Consider the following 19,742-nt stretch of genomic DNA (forward strand, 5'->3'; position numbering starts at 1 on the left):
TAAGGTTAAAATAGGTATTAGAATTACAAGAATGTGTTCAGACTTTATTGAATGCTTGTGAGTTGTTGCATACATTAATCTCACTTATAGAATCCGTATCCCATTTTGTAAGGTAATATTTAAGCATTTGTATTGCAAGCCTCTGTTACATTATAAATCACCCGACAGGAGATAGATTTTAACTAGTGTAAAATGCTGGTCTCCAAGATAAGGTGTTATGTCCTGCCCAACAAGGAAGGCACATGGACACCAGACTGACTATTGTGGCATATTAAACATTCCCACCACCACCAAAGATGATGATTCATGCAAGAGGATTTCTCCCATCAGATGAGTTTGCAGCTCAGACTACATGGGGGGGAAGGGAATGAAAACCCCTAACAAGAAGGAACTGTAACTGCTTGGACTCTGGGGGGCAAGGTTTTCTAGGCATAAGCAAGAGAACCCCAGGGCTTAGCCTGGGTTAGCCCTAAAGGCATATCGAGCTTGCTTATTATAGATGCTACTACTGCTTTTTGAAACTTAAGATTGTAACTTATTTGTGTATGTATGTTTATCTGCTTTAACCTTGTAAATAACTCATTTCCTTTTTAATACATCTGTATATAGTTTATTAGAGGACTGGCTACAGCATTATCTTTGGGGTGCGATCTAAGGTTCATTTGATCTGGGGTAAATCACTGGTCCTTAGGGCCTGTGAGTAACTTGAATATTGCTGTGATTCTTGATGTAAGGGATCATCTACCATAAATGTAGGTTTACCTGAGTGGCAAGACACAATTTGGAGTACCCAAAGGGACTGTCTGTGATTCCACATTAAGGCTGTTATAGTGCCCAAGGAGTTTACACTTGCTACTTTGTTGGTGAAATCTAGGTATAGAATTCACAACTAATTTGGGGATTGTGCCCTGCTTCTCAGGTTGTTACTCACGCTGCTGAGCCACTGCAGGACAGCTTGACTGGGCCTACATAGTAAAAAAGTGTATACAGTGCTTATGTTCTTCTGAAAATAGAGAAATATCTTGACTATTACCGTCAACTAAAAATTGCATCTCTTGTATTTGTCTGAAAATGTTTACCTTATTGTTACATGTAATGTCTAAGATTGCAATAACCAAGGCTACAAGAACATTTCCATTTTTTCAGTTTTACATTACATGAGATTTTCAAAAGCACTTGATGTTAGTCTACTTGAAACCTTCTCTATTCCCATTGAAGTCAAGCCAATGGCGAGCACTTTTGAAAATTGCACCCTTTGTATTTTGACACTATTTTCCCTGTATACTCTGTTTTGTTTTTGTTGGGGGTCTTTCACAGCAACAGGTGAGAAAAGTGGAAAAATTTGATCTTAAAACAACAAGAACGAGAACGGTAACTTGGGGACAGGTGTAGTTGTCCAAAACCGAATTCATTTTTAAAAATTAAATTTCTAGTTGACAAAGTCAACTAAATTGAAAACCTGAATAGTTTAATAGATTTGTGGATTTTAAGGCCAGAAGGCACCATTATGATAAATTAGTCTGACTTCTTGCATAACTCAGGCCCATAGAATTTCACTCCTTAACTCCTGCTTCAAGCCCGTAGCATCAGACTGAGCTAAAGCATATATTTTAGAAAAATATTTTAAAAGTCTTGAACTGAACACTAAGTGATGAAACCCCAGGTTTCTAGATAAGTTGTTACAATGGTAAATTACCTTCCATTAAAATTTGCATCTTATTTCCAGTCTGAATTTCTCTAGCTTCAACCTCGTTATGCCTTTGTCTTCTAGACTGAAGAGCTTCTACCATCAGATATATTCCACAAGATATCAGGAATCTGCAACTACTATGTCTGGTGTTCTCTAAAAATTAAGTTTGGCCCTAACGTAGTCAATATATTTCATTTTGTTTTACATTTAAACAAACAACTAAATATACCTGTGCAGCATTTCCAGTTGAAACATGGTAATATCATGAAAGTGCACGAAAACCTGAAACTGGACTAGACTAGGAACAACAGTGAAGCTTGTCGATTTGCCCTAGCTAAGAAAATATAAATAAATACCACAAGTAAATTAGATTTTTAGACTATTCCATAATCTTCTTTATCGGAGATGTTCTTTGCAACATAGATATGAACTTTTTTTTAAATCTGTTTTTTTTAACTCTCTCTCTCTCTCTCTCACACACACACACACACACACACACTTGCTACCAAAGATATTTTTTCCCTTGCTTGTAACTCCCTCGTCTGAGTACCTACAATACAGATACATAATATTGCTTGGGGCAGCAAAAACTTTAGTTTAATGTTTACATGACAGATCAAGGATATCTTTGTGTAAAGAAAGGACAGGTGACATCTCCCCAGGAGGAAGCAGATGTAGTGGAAAACCTGCCAAGCCTCACTCACTGAAAAGGCAAACTCACGCATTTTTTATAAATTTTATATCAGATGAGAGTTTGCTCTGTTTAAATCTCCCTCATTTAGTGGCGGTGGAGGCAGAGGCTGTGGAAACAGAGGTCAAGTTCTAGGAGAAGTACTAACTTTACTCTGTCCTCTGTGCTATCTCATTGCACTACACTCAGACTGTATCTATGATGGGCTTTCTTTTTCATAGATCCATAGAGCTAGAAGCCAGAAGGGATCTTTAGATCAGTCAGACCTCCTATATATCACAGGCCATTATATTTCACCCACTTACCCCTGCATTCAATCTAATAAACTTGTTTTGCTAAAGCCTATCTTCCAGAAAGGCATCCGGTGTTTATTTGAAGTCTTCAAAAAATGGAGAATCTACCATTTCTCTTGGTAGTTTGTTTCAATGGTTAATCACCCTTACTGTTCTTAAAAGCTTCCCACTGTTATACTACCAGCTATGTCAAGTATCAGGGGGTAGCCGTGTTAGTCTGTATCTACAAAAACAACAAGGAGTCTGGTGGCACCTTAAAGACTAAGGGCAGGTCCACACTGGTGCGGGGGATCGATATAGGAAACGCAACTTCAGCTACGAGAATAGCGTAGCTGAAGCCGACGTTTCCTATATCGAACTAAATTTACTTACTTCGGGTCCACGCGGCGCAGGCAGGCTCCCCCGTCGACAGCGCTTCCTCCTCTCGGCGAGCAGGAGTTCCGCAGTCGACGGGGGAGCGCTTCTGGGATCGATCTATCGCGTCCAGATGAGACGCGATAAATCGATCCCAGAAGATCGATCTCTACCCGCCGAATTGGGCGGGTAGTGTGGACCAGCCCTAACAGATTTATTTGGGCATAAGCTTTCATGGGTAAAAACCTCACTACATTACCGCCAGAGCAGTGGGAGCTTGAATGAAGACAAAATGCCAGTGTTTCATTTGTCCCTGCTCAGAGCAAATCTAAACAAGTTGGTAAAAAGGCTTGCAGCTGTCAGCACCTTGTCTCTACTAGACGTCCCACCAACAATACCACCAGTGGAGCTGCACCACTGCTAATGCAGCCATGGCAAATTTTAAGAAAAAAGCTCAGTGTAGACAGACAGAAATGGGCCCAGAATTGTGCATGGGAGAACTCTCGACCCCCACAAACAGCCATGTGTCCTTGAAGGAAAACTGCAGAGAAGACCCAGCCAGAGATTCCAACCACTATAGGCAGAAGCTGCCAAAAGTCGGGACCTCTGGATATTCAGAGAACTTCCTACAGTTTTGACTGGACTTTCTGTCTCCCTGATGACTGGCTGTTTGTGAGGGAGAGGGAAGGCAAGGTTGGAGAAATCTCTTCAGCTTCACTACATATCTCTCCTCTTACTCCCACCCTGGCCCCCTTCATCTTCTTCCCTTCCCCTTTCTTTCTATTTAGCTGATCCTCTCCTAACTAACTGTCCTCCCCCCAGAAAAAACCATGGAACTAACATGTTTGTTGGTATCACATTGTCCACTGTGCTTGCGTGTTCTACCTCTTCCCTCATCCGCTGTCCATCTGGTCTATTTAGATTGTAAGTTTTTTGGAGCAAGAAAACCGGTGTCCAGCACAAAATGGCCCCATTCTTGTTTGGCCTTTAGGCACGACAGTAGTAAACATGATTTCAACAGAAAAGCTGCTCCAGGCATCTCTCCAGGGCAATGTTTACATACAGATTGGACTAGGCAACCATTCGCTCCCTGCTCTTCACAGATAGTATCATGTCAATAAACTATTCAAGCGTTTGCGAAGTGCAAGAATGACTGAAATCTCAAGTGTACGTGAGAAGCAATGGGTCATTTATCTGCCCAGGGTTGGGTTTCATACTGCGCTGAGGGATTTTATTTCCTGTAGACACACATCTTACAAAAGAGTTTGAGCGTAATCGTCCCATCACCACATTGTACAATAGTGTTACTGTGGTAGTCAAGGCCTTTCCTGATTTTTTTTAAACTTCTGTTTTATAAAAGGGACACCCGTGGCCCTGTGGGCACAAGGAAACTCAGTCCTGTCATCCACCTCTGGAGAAGCGCCACCGGGGAAGCAGCAGCAGCAGAAGCTATAGGTTAGGCTTAGCCTACACCGGGGTAGGCAACGTATGGCATGCGTGCCGCCTTCGGCACGCGAGCTGATTTTCAGTGGCTCTCACACTGCCCGGGTCCTGGTCACCAGTCCGGGGGGCTCTGCATTTTAATTTTAAATGAAGCTTCTTAAACATTTTAAAAACCTTATTTACTTTACATACAACAATAGTTTAGTTATATATTATAGACTTAGACAAAGAGACCTTCTAAAAACATTAAAATGTATTACTGGCACGCGAAACCTTAAGTTAGACTGAGGCTAGGTCTACACTACCCGCCTGAATCGGCGGGTAGAAATCGACCTCTCGGGGATCGAATTATCGCGTCTCGTTGGGACGCGACAATCGATCCCCGAATCGACGCTCTTACTCCACCAGCGGAGGTGGGAGTAAGCGCCGTCGACGGGAAGCCGCGGAGGTCGATTTTGCCACCGTCCTTACAGCGGGGTAAGTCGGCTGCGATACGTCGAATTCAGCTACGCTATTCGCGTAGCTGAATTTGCGTATCTTAAATCGACCCCCCCCTGTAGTGAAGACGTAGCCTCAATAAATGAAGATTTGGCACACCACTTCTGAAAGGTTGCTGACCCCTGGCCTACACTAATATTTTTTCTCTACAACTCCATGCCATTGCTGTGACCGAGGTCATTTCTCCAGTGGCTGCACCAGTACAGAAAAGGTGCAAGCAGCTCCCGGCATTTTATCTAGAGCTCCTCTGAGTAGCAAACAGGGTGGTAACTAAAATATCAGTGCTTCTTCCACACCAGCACTCCCACTGTCCTTCCTACCAACAACAGGGCTGTACTGGTGGGCAGGGACGGGTCTCCGTTTTGCTGCTGTAAATGCAGCCAGAAGCTGCCTTGCTTACTGTACTTTCCATTGTCACGTTACCAGACCAAGTGAAACCCTCAAAAACACCCAAAGGGAGAATGTCATTGGCAATGAATGGCGCTGCTCCAGGCAAAATGTTAGGAGTGGTTGGCAGACAGACGGACACACAGACACAAACACCGAATCAAAAATAACTGGTCAAAGTTTGAAATGTTGACTAAAAATGTCATTGAAAAATAGAATTTCGGGAAACGTTGCCAAGTTTTGTTATTAACAGGAACCAGCTCCCACCGCCCCCTCAGCCCAGGGAACTCCTCTGTCCCCCGAAAAGAAGGGCTCTGGACGGGTATTATTATGCAACCATGCCAGTGCATTAGCAGAGGAGGGAGAGGGCTAGAGAGCCGTGTACCAACGGAGCCCTCCGCTTCCCCATCCCGGCTAGGGTGACCAGACAGCAAATGTGAAAAATTGGGACGGGGTGGGGGGGTAATAGGAGCCTATATAAGAAAAAGACCCCAAAATCGGGACTGTCCCTATAAAATCGGGACATCTGGTCACCCTAATCCCCGCACGGTCCTGGAAGCCTGGTGCGGAGTAACCGGGCTAGGCTGTAGAGGGGGGAGCAGAGGAGACGGCCACTCACTCACCCAGCAGCAGCAGCTTGAGCTCCCTGCGCGCGTCCCGCTTATCCCGGCGCAGCTGCCGCTCAATTTCCGCGCTGATCCGCTGCGACTCTTTCTCCTCCGCGGATAAGCAACATCCGGCCATGGTCAGCGCGGCAGCGGGCGGGCGGGCGGGCGAGAAGGAAGGAGCACGGCAGGGAAAACGACACCCTCCCGGCCACACCTGGTCCTCTGCGAACGCCGACGGGGTTGAGCCTCTCGCCAGCCCCGGATCCCCGCGGCACCGGCCGGCAAGGGCAGCGCGTCCGCAGGGCTCCGGAGCAGACGAGTCCCACGCAGGGAGGTGGCAAAGCGAACGGGGATGTGAGGGCCACGGACGCGTCCCTACTGGGTGTCTCTCCGCCTCCCGCGGGAGCGCTGAGCCGCGCTCGGTGGGTTGGGCTCTCCTCGCCCCCCGGGCTCAGAGGCAGGGAGGAGGTGGCGGCGCGGCGAGGGGCAGGTGCTTTTGTGTCTCGTTGCCTCTCCTTTCTCGTGGGTTAATATTTGCAAATGCGTCTGCGAGTTTCACGAGAGACACGCGGCAATGGTGGGGAGGAGGAGATCCCCCCGGAGGCAGTGGGACAAATGAAACCTCCGGGCCGCGGCTCCTTGTCTGGAGAGGGAGACACGCAGAAAGGAAGGAGCAGCCTCCAACCCCAATGGACTGCTCTCGGCTCTGCCTGCTGCTGCTGGAGACGTGGGGGAGGCGGGGCGTCTTGCAAGCAAGCTCAGTCCCACTGGCGGCGGGAGTCCAGCAGGGCGCAGGAACAAATGGCGCCTGGTATTTAATAATAATAAATTAATAATTTGAAAAAGGCTGGAGTCAGGAGCGGGGGAGGGGAGTCAGTGCCACTGCCTTCAGCCCCTCTGGGAACCCCTTTCCCGTGGGAGAAGTTGTCTGTCCGTACGTAACACGGCCCCGGTTGCTCATCTGCAGGCGAACAGCCCCGCGCGCCCAGGCTTCCTCTTTAATTGAAATATCCCTGCTCCGACAGGTGAGCGGCTGCTGCCTCCACCTCCCCAGCAGCGGGGTAGAGTAGGCGCTGCTGCCGGGCAGGGACAGCAAACCAGGCGCGAGCTGCTGAGCTCGGGGGGGGGGGGGCTTGCCTCTCGGGAACAGAACTTGTTTCGCTTGTCAGCCTCTTTCTGCTCACACTTCCCTCGGCTGGAATCTGCAGCCTGGATTCATAACCTAGAGATTAATCAGTTCCAGGGATCTCACTGGAATGAGTGCAAACCTGTTTGTTGAAGTTGAGACAATCCGAAATGCATACTGTCATTCTGCCAAGTTACATGGGGGTGCTGGTTTTTAAAGTACATGGCTGGCTGACTCACTGAGGGACACACCACAAACTAGAAGAGTAAGAAAGCTTAAGTGGATGCGGGATTCGTTTATTTAAGAGGTCTAAAACTTCCACTAACTTTAGGAGAATGATTCCACATTTCTAGTGTTAAGAATTGATAGTACATTAACGAAATCAGCTAACCCCCAACCACACACACACACTTCATCTCTTCTAAGCAGAACACAAACCCAGTAAGGATAGCTGAACTTTTGAACTTGCAACATTTGCTTGGATTCAATACCCAGGAGATGATTCTGTCTCTTACAGTGTAGGTAGCTATGGACAGTGAAGCCATCACAAAGATAAGCAAATATTTATTTAAACAGGCACAAATTATTCAATTAAAAAGATTTCTTCTGCAGTGTGTGGTTGACTTAAGTTTATGCTGTGAATAAACATTTTAAAATAATTTAAATAAAAAATTTCAAGGTGGTGAACTTAAGTTAATAACAAATACCTCTAACCTCATGGTTAAAATACCTGAGTGTTTAAGATTTAATAGCTAGTGCTAAGTAAACACTGAGTCTTTTTAGGAATATTAACTTCTGATAATATCCCTTCTCACATGAGAGGGGTTTAAAGTAAAGGGGCAAACTCCCTTACCTTTGCTAACCCTAGAGTTTCATACGAACAGTGATTATTCTTTGAATAATATTATTCAGAATGTGTCAGCTGATCATTGCTAGTGTAGGTAAATATTTGCCCTGTCCAACAACATTTTACAGCCAGCACGTACAGTTTGAGATAAGTATCAGAGGATTAGTTTATTGTAAACTTTAGAGATGTGTATACAGTAGTATGATTCCCACCCTAACAACTGTAAAAATTCAAACCGTAAAGGTGTTCTAACATTGGGACAGGGAATTATTGTATGGAAAGTTCCAATTCAAGGGAAAGAATTCCAAAGGATCAATAGCCTAAATTTAGTCTCTTATGCCCCTGTTTAACTTTGTGCACCTGAGTTTGTCCCATTGACTTCTCTGGGATTATTCACATGTATGAAGTTAAGGATTGATACAAGAGTTTTCAGGATTGAGGCCTTATTTATCTGGTTCTGTTAGTGTAAAAGACTCTTTGGGGCAAAGGTTCGCATCTACTACCCATCTATGGAGAAAATATCATTTTAAGAAAAAGTGAAACCCAAACCCCTCACCAGGGACTCACCAATAACAAAGACGGCCCCAACACCACAGTGGTGATCAAGGGAAGACAGGAAGTGGGTGGGAGAAAGGAATCCCGTAAACCTTCCTGCCTCAGTGAAAGTAAGGCAGAGATTAGACCTCTTGTGATTTTGATTTTGATTTGTTTGGAAGAGTTTCAAGTTCTGTACAATGATAATGTCCCTAAGGACTTCTCAGCCATTAGGAAGAGCGAGTTCCTTACCCCTAAAGGATTACAGTGATCAGGGGCAAGAATGCCTCTGACTTCCAGATAAGCTTACATTTTAAAAAATCCCATCTGATCCCCTTTACAACCTGGAGTTATGAGAAGTGACTCCAGCTAAGTCTGTAGGAGGTCCATTAGGCAATATGGCCTTGTATTGCAAATTGGGCAATTATGGAATAAGGTCATGTGCTGGAGTTCTCTTTCCTAAATACTGCAATTTTTTTAACTTGTTGCCCAGATAAACTGTTCTTCCCTAGGGATTGATCAGCCTGCAGGTGAGCAACACCTCTTGCCCTCTAGGCCTTAGGGTTTATGCAGCTCAGAATGCTATGGATATTTTATGCCGAATGGGCCCTTAAACCTTTATGTAAATACAAAGAAACTTTATATCAATAGGAAGTCTGTGTGCAGATCAAGACCAGTATATACACACTCATCCTAAACAACCTGGCAGCATGACTCAAACTGTACTACCAGGGCCACCTCTTGCTGCCCCAGACCTTCTTAAAGAATGGTGCTCCAACACAAAGGGGCTCTGGGAAAGGCCACTTCCTACTAATCTTCATAGAATTACAGAGTACAGATAGGAATATCACACCTCCTACCACTACCAAACCACGTCTGCTCATTCTCTTCCCCCCCTCCCCCCCCCACCCAGTGGATATCCAGACCACATGTAGAACTCTCAAGAAGGTTTCAAGAGAAGTAATGTAAAAAAAGGATGATGATCCCAAAATTTTGGGACTATGATCTGGTCCTTGGTTCTGAGTTAATTATATTTGAACTATCCACCGGGGAGAGAAATTCTGCCCTTAGATACAACTTTGCTTAGTTCAGGGGAGTTCTGTGTATGTGTATTTTTGAGAGCAGACTCTAGATCTGTTCCTCACCCCTCGCTAGTTGCAGGGTACTTAAGTATAATCATATATCATCATCAGAACTTGATCATCTCTTTATTGTCCCTTTTAGAAAGCATCTCCAAGTTGTGTGTGGGGGGGAAATGTTTACATATCACTGTGTTAAGAGGTGGACCATCTTAGGCAACCTTTTGTGGCCAGGTGTTGCACACCAGGTGAGCCCTACCTTTCTTTCCCCATCCCCCAGTCAGCGTCAATAAATCATCTTGCACAGAATGGGGCTATGAGAAACAAAAGCAAATACATCAAAATAAGAATGTCTTCTTTAATGGAAGTCTAGGGAAGGAGCCCTTGGAATACAAGTTCCAAGCTCCTTATTTCAGTACCCTGATCAAATTCCAAACCAAAGTCTCTGTACCTGGTCAGGCTACTCTCCGTGGAGAGAGATTACCCCTCTTGCGGACTATTCAGGTTCTATTCTCCTCCCCACTTGCTCACTCTCCTATTCCTGCTTAAGCAGGTCACCAAAGTGAAGCAGGGAGTCTCCATAACTGCACCAATGCGATTCTGTTTGTGAGCCCCAGGATGGTCCTTAAAGGGCTAGTATACTCCTTACATACTAGCGTTGGGGTTTGCTGATTGACTAACGGTGTTTCTCAACTGGTGGGTTGTGACACCCGAAAAGTCACAAAAGGCAATCAAGGGATCATGAGGTGTTGAACATTTTATTCCAATCTAAGGAAAAGATAACCTCTCTCCCTCACTACCCACAGACCCATAGCCTTCAAGGTCAAATATTCTTTATCAGCCTCTTGCAACACACAAAATAAAATAAAAAAATCCTGTAAATTTATCATCGATACTTTGATAGTAGATGTATGGAGATCACAAACATTTTTTCTGGGAATAAGGGGTCACTAACCTGAAAGGCTACTCAGTAGCAACCAGGAAAGAATGAAGTATGTACTGTATTTTGGTGTGGGGTCAAGATCTAAAGGAAAGCTGTATTGGAATTTACTTCCAGTTACTTCGTAATTCTCTAACTTCTTAAACAACTTCCCTACAGAAAGGTAATTGATGGAATGAAAAAACAAACAAAAACTCATGCCTAACAGAATGAAGAAACATGGCAATTCACAGTCTGGAATAAATACAATGCATTGCTCCCTGAAGGTGTGAAAGTCTCTGAACAGGAGTCTAAACTAAGTTGAACTTCCTGTAAGATCTCATGGTGACAGATTGCTGGAGCCAGGTGGCCCAGTCTCAGAGCCATTGAGCCTGGAAAAAGTATGGACTTTTGGGGCCTGGCACTCTAAAAGGGTTACTCTTAAGAGGCTGTATAAAGGCTGGAGGCCTAGCACAGACCCTATAAATCCATGATACACAATCTTGCTATATACTGTTCCCTCTTTATAAAATTCTGAAAATACACCTATTCAGCTTTGTCTCTGGAGTCTGTTATTAACGTCTTCTTTTGAAACATGCTCTTTATAACACCAAACACTTGTCTACCAATAGCAAAGGCAGCAGTAGAATAGTATTAGAAATTATTGTTGTGGACACAGTAGAAAAATGAGGATAGATGCATGCATGGAATTAAACTGCAGGCCACAATTTTTATTAAAGTTTAACACAAGGGAGAGGCATTACCTGCCCATCATCCATATTTCCTATTTTGGCATTTAATTGGTTCCAGTGGGGGAAGAGGGGGTTATAGGGCTCCTTACCATATAACCAATTGTGTGGGATAGGCTGACCTCAGCCTACACTTCCAGGACTCAGCTTTCTCTGACACTACAGCCTAAGTCAATATAACTTACATCACTCGGGTGTGAAAAAGCCTCCCTCCCCGCCCCATGCACGTTTTGCACTGTCCCCACAGGCACTATGTCAGCAGGAGATGCTCTCCATTTGATGTAGCTTCTGCTTCTTGCTGAGATGGAACTATTATGTTGACTGGAGAGCGCTCTCCTGTCGGCATAGCGTGTCTTCACCAGATGCGGTGCAGCTGCACCGATGTAGTGCTGTAGTATAGACTTGCCCTGAGTCCTAGCCCCCTCCTCCCTGTGAAGGGGACAAAGGGTGAAGCAGGGAGGGCTGTTGGAACAGAGCCAAATGGGCTCCACATGGTCCCTGGGCTGGGCTAAATCCTGGGAGCTCAGAAATGCTGGCCAATCAGCATCTCTCCCCCCCAGCTGGCCAATGTGTGTCAGAGACTCCCAAGGAAGGGGCTACCTATTTTTCCTTGGCAAGTGTCTCTTACCCTTGCCGCTGGGACTGTCCCCCTTTCACTGCTAGCCCCATCAAGTTCCCCCACCTGTTGATGTGGGTGGGTGGCATTTTTATGATTCAGACAGAAAACAAGGAACATTTTGAAAAATAGGGCCCTGATTCTCCACTGCATTCAGTGTGTAGTCATCTATATCTGAGAATAATAGGTGTAAAATATTATCACTACTCTAAGTGAAGAATTTCAGTTTGGTAGCATTTTACATCCACTTTCGACAGGATTAATTACTATGGATACAATGCAGTGGAGAACCAGACTGTTAAATGTTATGTGTACTTCCAAATCAGGATATTAAAGTGAATTATGCTCTACAATAACTCAAGATCTTGTATGACTAAATGGCTTTTCTTCAGGATGGGTGTTTTAGTTTCTGTTTGTATTGTTATTTAACACAGTGATAAAGTTTCACTCCAGCTGACTTCTTTATTGTATTTGGCAGTCTGTGTATTTTGTGAATTTCACTGCTCAGTAATTCCCAGTAGCTACACTCCTTAAAAGGAATTGGCTCAGAGAAACTTTCTTACTAGCCCAAACAAGTTTGACAGGTTTAATGACCCCAAAATATTGGTGCAGTGAAAAATAACCTAGATTCAGTCATCTTCAAAGTACACATTACATCCAGTTTTATCCCTGAGTTGAACAGAAGAATTTGGGTAAGAGGGTGCCAGTCAAAGTATGGTAACATTAATATAGTCAAAGGAAAAATCAGTAGAACAAAATGATGTTTTAAATAAAATAATCATAATTCAATAGATATTAGTGGCTACTTGTAATAGAATTACCTGGGAAATGAGCAACTGCAGAACATATTTAATTTTGGCAGAGTTATTTCTGAGACTTTTATCATCACAATCAAATATGATCAATTTTATTGTGTGTTAGGAGAAATCTAATCTTTGCAACATGGAGTAATCCTCCCCCTTGTCTGTAAATAAATTACAAAAAATAAAAATAGTGTTGAGATCCAAGAGAATCTGCTGATAGCCCATCTCATTAGAGGAATAGGAAAGAAGAGATAAGGATGACTATAAGGATGACTAACAAATGATGAAGTAATGAAGGTTAGGAAAATATCAAATAATCTGCTCTTGTAAAGGTGAAAAGGAGATAAGTCTCTCCTTAACCCCCTCACTGCTAAAGGCTTCTCCACACATGGATTTATTTAGGAACAGCTATTCCCGAATAACTCCATGTGTGATCACTTTAAGTGCATTGTTTCTGTTAAGAGTCACTGAAGTGCATCTCACAAATTGTTACAAAGAGTGCAGGAATGAAGGCGTTAAAGCACCATGTGTGTTCCATTCAGTAAAACCCAAGTCATTTTGTTTGCAGGGGAAAAAACATTTTTTATTATTACAGTGACTAATCATTAATATTATATAAGTATGTTCAACAACTGTGGAAGAATGGAAACCACAGCCAGCCACAGTCTCCTCTTGTAATAATGGTGGCTCCAAATGGCTATCTTTAAGGTGTCTCAATTTCAATTTTATTTTTAGGCTTTATTACTCTTACACAGTAATTGTAATCCTTGGGCACCTGCTCAGGAAGTTAATTGCTGATCTGATCTTGTCCCATCTTTTGGCTGACAGAAAGATTTTGTGGGCCTGCGTGTCTATTAAGGTGACCTATTAAGGTGCTGAGATAGTTGAAGATGATTCTTTCAGAAATGTATTATAAATCCATGCTGTTCCAATGTTTGGATTGTTAACTGAGTCACTAGACTGGATCCCTCATTGGGTGGGACTCTGAGTTCAATGTAATCCAGGAAAGGGTATACTTGTAGTCCCTTCTGCTTGAGATAAGACAAGAACAACAAGGACTTTTAAGAACACTGGAGGCATGGAAGAAACAAGATTGAGCAATGGCCTGAGAATGTCTTCTCCTCAGAGACTCTATCATGTCTACTTGCAAATGATGATCTATGACCTTTGTCTTTATTTTTATTTATTTATTTGTTTTTTTGGTCTCTTTTGCAGATTTGAGTATACTGGAGAAGGGAGAAAACAGCAATTTGGAATCATTGAAAATTCTGTGATGTATCCTTGTTGAACCACACATCCAGGACCCATCTCTCCAACGTGGAGAGAGATCATTGGTCCTTGAATTGTAATAGTTTCCCCTCTAGGCGTTGCTTGTCAGAACTTTCCTGACTGTAGTCAGGCATTGTTTCTAATATTGGAATTTGCATTGCTGGAAGATTGGTCTCTGCCCTTTCTGGGTTTAGACTTGTTCCATTTGCTTTTGCTGTAATCTCACCTTCTGTACATAGAGGAATAGCCACAAAAAGGATATTTAGACCTGTAATAAGGTAGGCTATCCCTTTTTCCTGGATTTAGAGGGGTTCTCTAAGGTCTTTTTTGATTTATCTGAGTATTCCACTACCACTTGTGTAATGGCTCCATAGATTGCCAACCTCCTGGATATTTCAAAACTGATAACATGAGTTTGGCCTGTATATTGCCTTTCCAGGCTCATAACCAGAGGTGCCATCTGGTCATCACTTTGGAGACCATGGCATGTGCTGAAAACATCAAAACATCCCTTTTTGTAGCAGCTATGAATGGTGAAGCCATTGAGATTTCCTTTAACTCCAAAACTACCTGTAATGATTTCTAAGCCTTTTTTTTGGGGGGGGGGCAAATCTGATTGCCAAACTGTCAGCCCAGGCCTGTATTACTCTTGCAAAACATGTCATAGCAGAAGCCTCAGAGAGGAAGATGCAGCCTCAAACAGAGTGCAATGATATTTCTATTCTGTGGGTTCTTTTGGGAAAAACTGCCCTTCCACTAGGATAGCAGTGTCTTTGACTAATACTGAAACAGCTACATCCACTTTGGGAAGAGACAAAATCTGCTCTGCTATGGTACACATTGTAGAATTTTTTGGCATGCCTCATAGACCAGTGGTTCACAAAATGGGATCCCTGGACGGGTCTGTTGTGGGTTATGTGGGGGCCCATCCCTTGAGCCAGAGCCAGAATGCACACAGTGCATGGGTCACACTGGAAGGAGCATCCCCAAGCTAGGGAGGGCATTCCAGTAGTACTGGAAATGAAAGGGGTCCGGGACACTTAATAAGGTGCCAAACGGATCCTTGGGGGGAAAAGTTTGGGAACCACTGTCATAGACTTTGCTGGTGTTTTCCTTTTGACCTTAATTATTTTGTGAACAGAATATGTGGTTCAGATTTTGAAGCAGTTGGAAAATACTTTTTGGTAATTTCTGTACCAATCATCTCTCCTTCCTCCTCCTCAGACTCTTTTCTAATGGGCTCATCTGATGGGCTCATCTGATGGAACAACCAAGTATCTAATCACCTTTCATAACAGCTTCACATATGATTCAGTTGGGAGAAGATTCTCTTGCTTTGCTTCATTCTGCGATTCACACTGAGATTGAGAGTTCACCTTCCTCCTATGAAGATGATCCTGACTTTCCTCTTGACTTCTTTTTTCCTCTTTTGGACTTAGATTGAACAGATTTCCTATCCTTCTTTCTTTGGTGATACCCTAGATGAGGATGAAAATGAATTAAATGATGATGAAGATGAAGAAGAACCACCAAACACATACACAACTCTGTTCCTTTTGTCGTACTTTTTCTTTCCATGTATGAAAACCTTGGGAGCAGAGCCTTTAGCTCTGGCGCCCTCCGGTGATGAGTCAGAGGAAAAGCTATCCCTAGAAGAACAGGCCTATTTTTCTCCTAAGTTTCTAAGGTAATTTCTTGAACCCTTTGCCCCAGTTTTTAGTTTTACTCCTTCAGGGAGGTGGGGATTGGGAACCTGGGTCAGATGAGGAGTCCTGAGAACCTCTTTGACTAGCAGGCCTTGATCTCTTAATCTTTTCCCTTTAGATAGTGGATAGAATGTGTGTAATGGGACACTGCTGCGCTGCCTGGGGCTCATAAGATGGTGGGCTCTTAGGTAAAGGCACTTTTTGTGCCAAATCCAAGCGCTCCCTAGCCAAAGAGGGAATTTCTTCCTGAGGGGAGATTCCCTTCTTCTGCCCTCGTTTCGGAATTCCTGACTTCCCCAGGGTCTAAGATAGGAAAATGAATTACCCAACGAGGGCCAGGAAGTGACCTGTGCTGCAGGAGGATGCATGCCCCAGATGGTCTAACCATCCACTCCTTGCTCTGTCTATGGTGAATTTAACCCCTGTGGTAGGCCGCTGCCCTTTGATGTGACTGCCTCTGGTGGCCGAAGGGCTCTCTTCATTTTTCTGCCCTCCTTTGAGGCATTTGCAGTCCAGCTGTCACTCCCCGCTGGTGGGGAACTCCTGGGGAACAATCTCCTGGGTTGGGGTCAGGAGTCCAAAGCTAAACCTTTCTGACCCAGCAGATGAGGAGTCTGGAATGCACAAGGCACAAACCTCTCCCCTTCTGCACCCTCAGGCAGGGATACAGAGCAGGAGGAAGGCAGCCTTGGTCTCCTGTTTGGATTCTTCTCCTCCATCCTCTTAGCCTTTATCTGAGCAGTCAGGGGATGTGCGGGAGGCACTGTGATAATTCCAGGAAGGAGACAAACTACCTCTTCAGGTTTGTTTGTTTGTTTGTTTTCGGCGAATTCTCTCTCTCTGGCAGGTGATTCCCCTGTCCAGCCAGTAACTATAGGAGGCAGAACAAAAGTGAAGGAGTCTCCAGAAGGTGGGGACTAGTCCCTCATCCAATGAGCTTTGATTCTGCCCCCTGCAGCTACAGACAGGGGACAACTAGGGTTGCCAACAGTCCCATATTACAAGGGATGTCCCTTATTTAAATAGAAAATTGCCTATCCCTTACTAAATCAGTATGGGACCCCTTTTATCCCATATTTCAACATATTAAAAATAATACCACTATGCAAAGCCAGTTTTAATATTACCTTACCTTCCAGTTATATAAAGTTTGTAAAATAATACAATGTAGTAATGCAGAATCAGTCCCATGATTTACTGAACCAACGTTCCTATCGTGCAGAGGTTCCCAAACTATGGGGCGCAGCATAAGGTTATCAGGGGGCACAAGACCTGATGGGGCCATGCTGAAAGGCTAGAGTCAGGAGGGGGCTCTCTCCGGCAGGGGAAGTGGACAGGGCTTTATGCAGATGGTCTTGGCTGCCAGGATTGGCTCCCTGCCTGCCTTGCTCCTCCACTGCTGCAGCTGCCACAAACCAGTAGTTATGCTCCTCTGCTGGGGACATTGGCAGAGACTCTGTGAGAGTGAAACAAACAGCTACATCCTGGGAGTACTGACCCCCTTGCCAGACAGAGCCCTTTCCTGATCCTGGCCCTTCAGTGCAGCTCCAAGGCGCACAGCCCCATTCACTTGCCCTGACAGACAGGGTGTGCGTGCAGAAAGTAGACAGGGCCATGCTTACGGGCTGGAGTCAGCAGGGGGCCCTGTCTAGCAGGGGGCCAGTACTCACAGGTGCATCTTTCCACTCCCTTCCAGACCCTGTTGATTTCTGGAGCTGTGTCTCCGCAGCCAAGACTGACTGCAGTGAGCAGAAGGTTTCCTCAACTGTCGCATGGTTAGTAACTCTACTTCTGAGGGCATTCTGCACCAAAAAAATTCTGTGCCAAAAAAAATATTAAAATTCTGCACACAATATTTTAAAATTCTGCAAAATTCTGCAAATGTTATTTGTCAGATTAATGTGGAGGCTCCATCATGGCATCAGGGAGATCACTGTGTAGCTCCCCCCATCCACCCAGGGACATGGACTCAGGGGTGAGGCTACACCCAACCCTGACACAGTGCAGGGACCTGGCCTGCCTCAGAAACACCCCAGGGCCCAGCTCCTCTGTGTGGGCAGGTAGGCTCAGCAAGGCAGGATCCAAATATGGAGGGGCTTAATGTGTGGGGGGGATCCAGGTGTGGGTTGAGAGGGTTTTGTGTGGGGAAATCTGGGTGCGGGTGGCTCAGTGGGGGGATCCGGGTGCAGGGTGGATCTGGATGCACAGGGGCTTGTTGGGGGGTTCTGGGTGCAACGATAATGGGACTCTGCAGGGGGGTCCATATGAAGGTGGTTGGGGCTCAGTGGCGGGGTGTGGGGGGGTCTGCACGTGGGGGGATAGAGCTTAGCAGGGGGGTCTGCATGTGGGGGATCAGTGGGCAGTCCAGATGCTGGGGAAGTGGGGCTCAGTGGGGTGGGGAACCAGGTGCAGCTGGTTGGGGCTCGGTGGGGTGGTGATCTGGGTGCGGATGGCTCGTTGGGGTGATCCAGGTGCAGGGGTAGTGGGGCTCATCGGGGGGGTTCTGAGTGCAGGGGCATTGAGGCTCAGCGGGAGGGTCTGGGTATGAGGGGGTCTGGATGCATGGGGGTTGGGTGGATGGGGGAGCAGCTCTCTGTACAGGAATCCCTCCCTCTGCAGCTGAGGAACAATGGGTGCAGGAAGCTGGGGGCAGGGGGAGTTTGCAGAGCTTCCTGCAGCCAGGGGAGAAATCTGGGGGGTGGGTCTAACCCGGCCCCAGATGCCATGCAGGGGAAGAAGTAGTCCTGTCCTTCCCAGCCCAGCCGGTACTAGCAGCTGAGCCTGGCGCAGGGTAGGAGCCACCAGCTGGGTCTTCCCCAGTCCTGCTTTCTGCCCCACAATGATTTACCTCTCTGCCGGCTGCCCTGGATGCCTGAGACATACTGCTGGGGAGGGTTGCATGACCGCTGTTGTAGTTTCCCTTTGCTTCCCTGTCAGAAAGTCATTTTTCTGTGGGGAAGCAAAGAAATCTGCAGGGGGCATAAATTCTGTGTATGTGCAGTGGTGCAGTATTCCCCCAGGAGTATAACTCCCACCCTCTGTGGTACTGGGGACCCCACCGTTGACCCCTGTGGGTACCAGTGTATTCTTCCCCCAGACTGGTGCTAAGAAAACAATCCCTTATTTTTGAAATATAATGTTGGCAATCCTAGGGGCAACCCACACAGAAAATGTGTGGACCTAGCCCTGCGGGAGAATCTAACAATACATTTGTGGATACAGAGATATGTAGACAAGGAAAGCACTTAAATAAGGAATGTGTGGGGTGGTCAGCTGGGGATAGCTGAAGCAACAACAACAAGTGTTTGTGAACCAACTGTGACATGGATTGACCAGTGCAAAGAGGTCCATACAATAGCTGAACCATAAAAGAATGCTCATGCTAAAATTTTGCATTCATGTTTTAAAATGTATATATTTAAAATATGTAGTAAAAGTCTTGTGCCATGACAAGGTGTAATGACAGATTCAGTCTGAGGATGAAATGACAGAAATGGGAATACTAGTGGAGTTTTAGCTCAAAATGTTGTACATTAACTCAGTAGTGAATAAGTGACAGAGCCAAAACCCAGAATGTCAGTATTTATGTCTAGAAATGAAGTTAATCTAATCAGAGGTATTACGCAAGCAGCAGGAGAAATAAGAATGCAAAGACTCAGAAAATACAAGAAAACAAGCATAAATTTTTGTGTCATCAGCATACAAGAAATAAGGAAAGCAAGAAAAATGAAGAAGGGCACCATGTGGTTGACAGTATAAAAAGAAAAGCAGCAGGCCTAAAACCTAGAACCTGGTAGAACAGCCACCCACAGATTATGCAAAGAAGATTGCTTCTTTGTGACTATAAAGCTACAAGACTAACTAGAAAATACTGCTGTAGATACCAGCTTTTAATGAGTTCAGAAAAAGGCATCATATCATCTAGTGTGTCAAATGCTGCAAAAAAAAATCCAATAGAATCAGGACAGATGTCAGTCTACCCAATTTAGCCACAATAAAAGTGAAGACACTTTAACAATAGCAGTTTACGTTGTGTGTCCTGATTTGAACCTCAACTCAACCAGATTAAATGTGGAAGGAGATATTTCAAGAAGGAATGCAGCACCAAGCATTCTAAACATTTTGAGATA

General features: G+C 44.9%; 1 protein-coding gene and 1 long non-coding RNA gene across 2 annotated transcripts in view; one reads left to right on the forward strand and one right to left on the reverse strand.

Moving 5' to 3' along the window:
* The window catches only part of LOC135880677 (guanine nucleotide-binding protein subunit alpha-14), a 67,094-nt gene extending 60,952 nt beyond the window's left edge, over positions 1 to 6,142 (reverse strand). The window contains exon 1 of the mRNA XM_065407030.1: positions 5,980 to 6,142. Coding sequence (XP_065263102.1) covers positions 5,980 to 6,100 — 121 coding nt within the window. The 5' untranslated portion in view covers positions 6,101 to 6,142. The remainder of the gene's footprint in view (positions 1 to 5,979) is intronic.
* Positions 6,143 to 15,053: 8,911 nt separating this feature from the next.
* Positions 15,054 to 17,464, forward strand: LOC135880696 (uncharacterized). Its single transcript, XR_010561498.1, has 3 exons — positions 15,054 to 15,593; positions 16,271 to 16,414; positions 17,309 to 17,464. It is a non-coding gene; the product is annotated as an uncharacterized LOC135880696 (long non-coding RNA).
* Positions 17,465 to 19,742: the final 2,278 nt, after the last annotated feature.

The sequence above is a fragment of the Emys orbicularis genome, chromosome 6 (genome assembly GCF_028017835.1).
Source record: "Emys orbicularis isolate rEmyOrb1 chromosome 6, rEmyOrb1.hap1, whole genome shotgun sequence".
Classification (NCBI taxonomy): Eukaryota; Metazoa; Chordata; order Testudines; family Emydidae; genus Emys; species Emys orbicularis.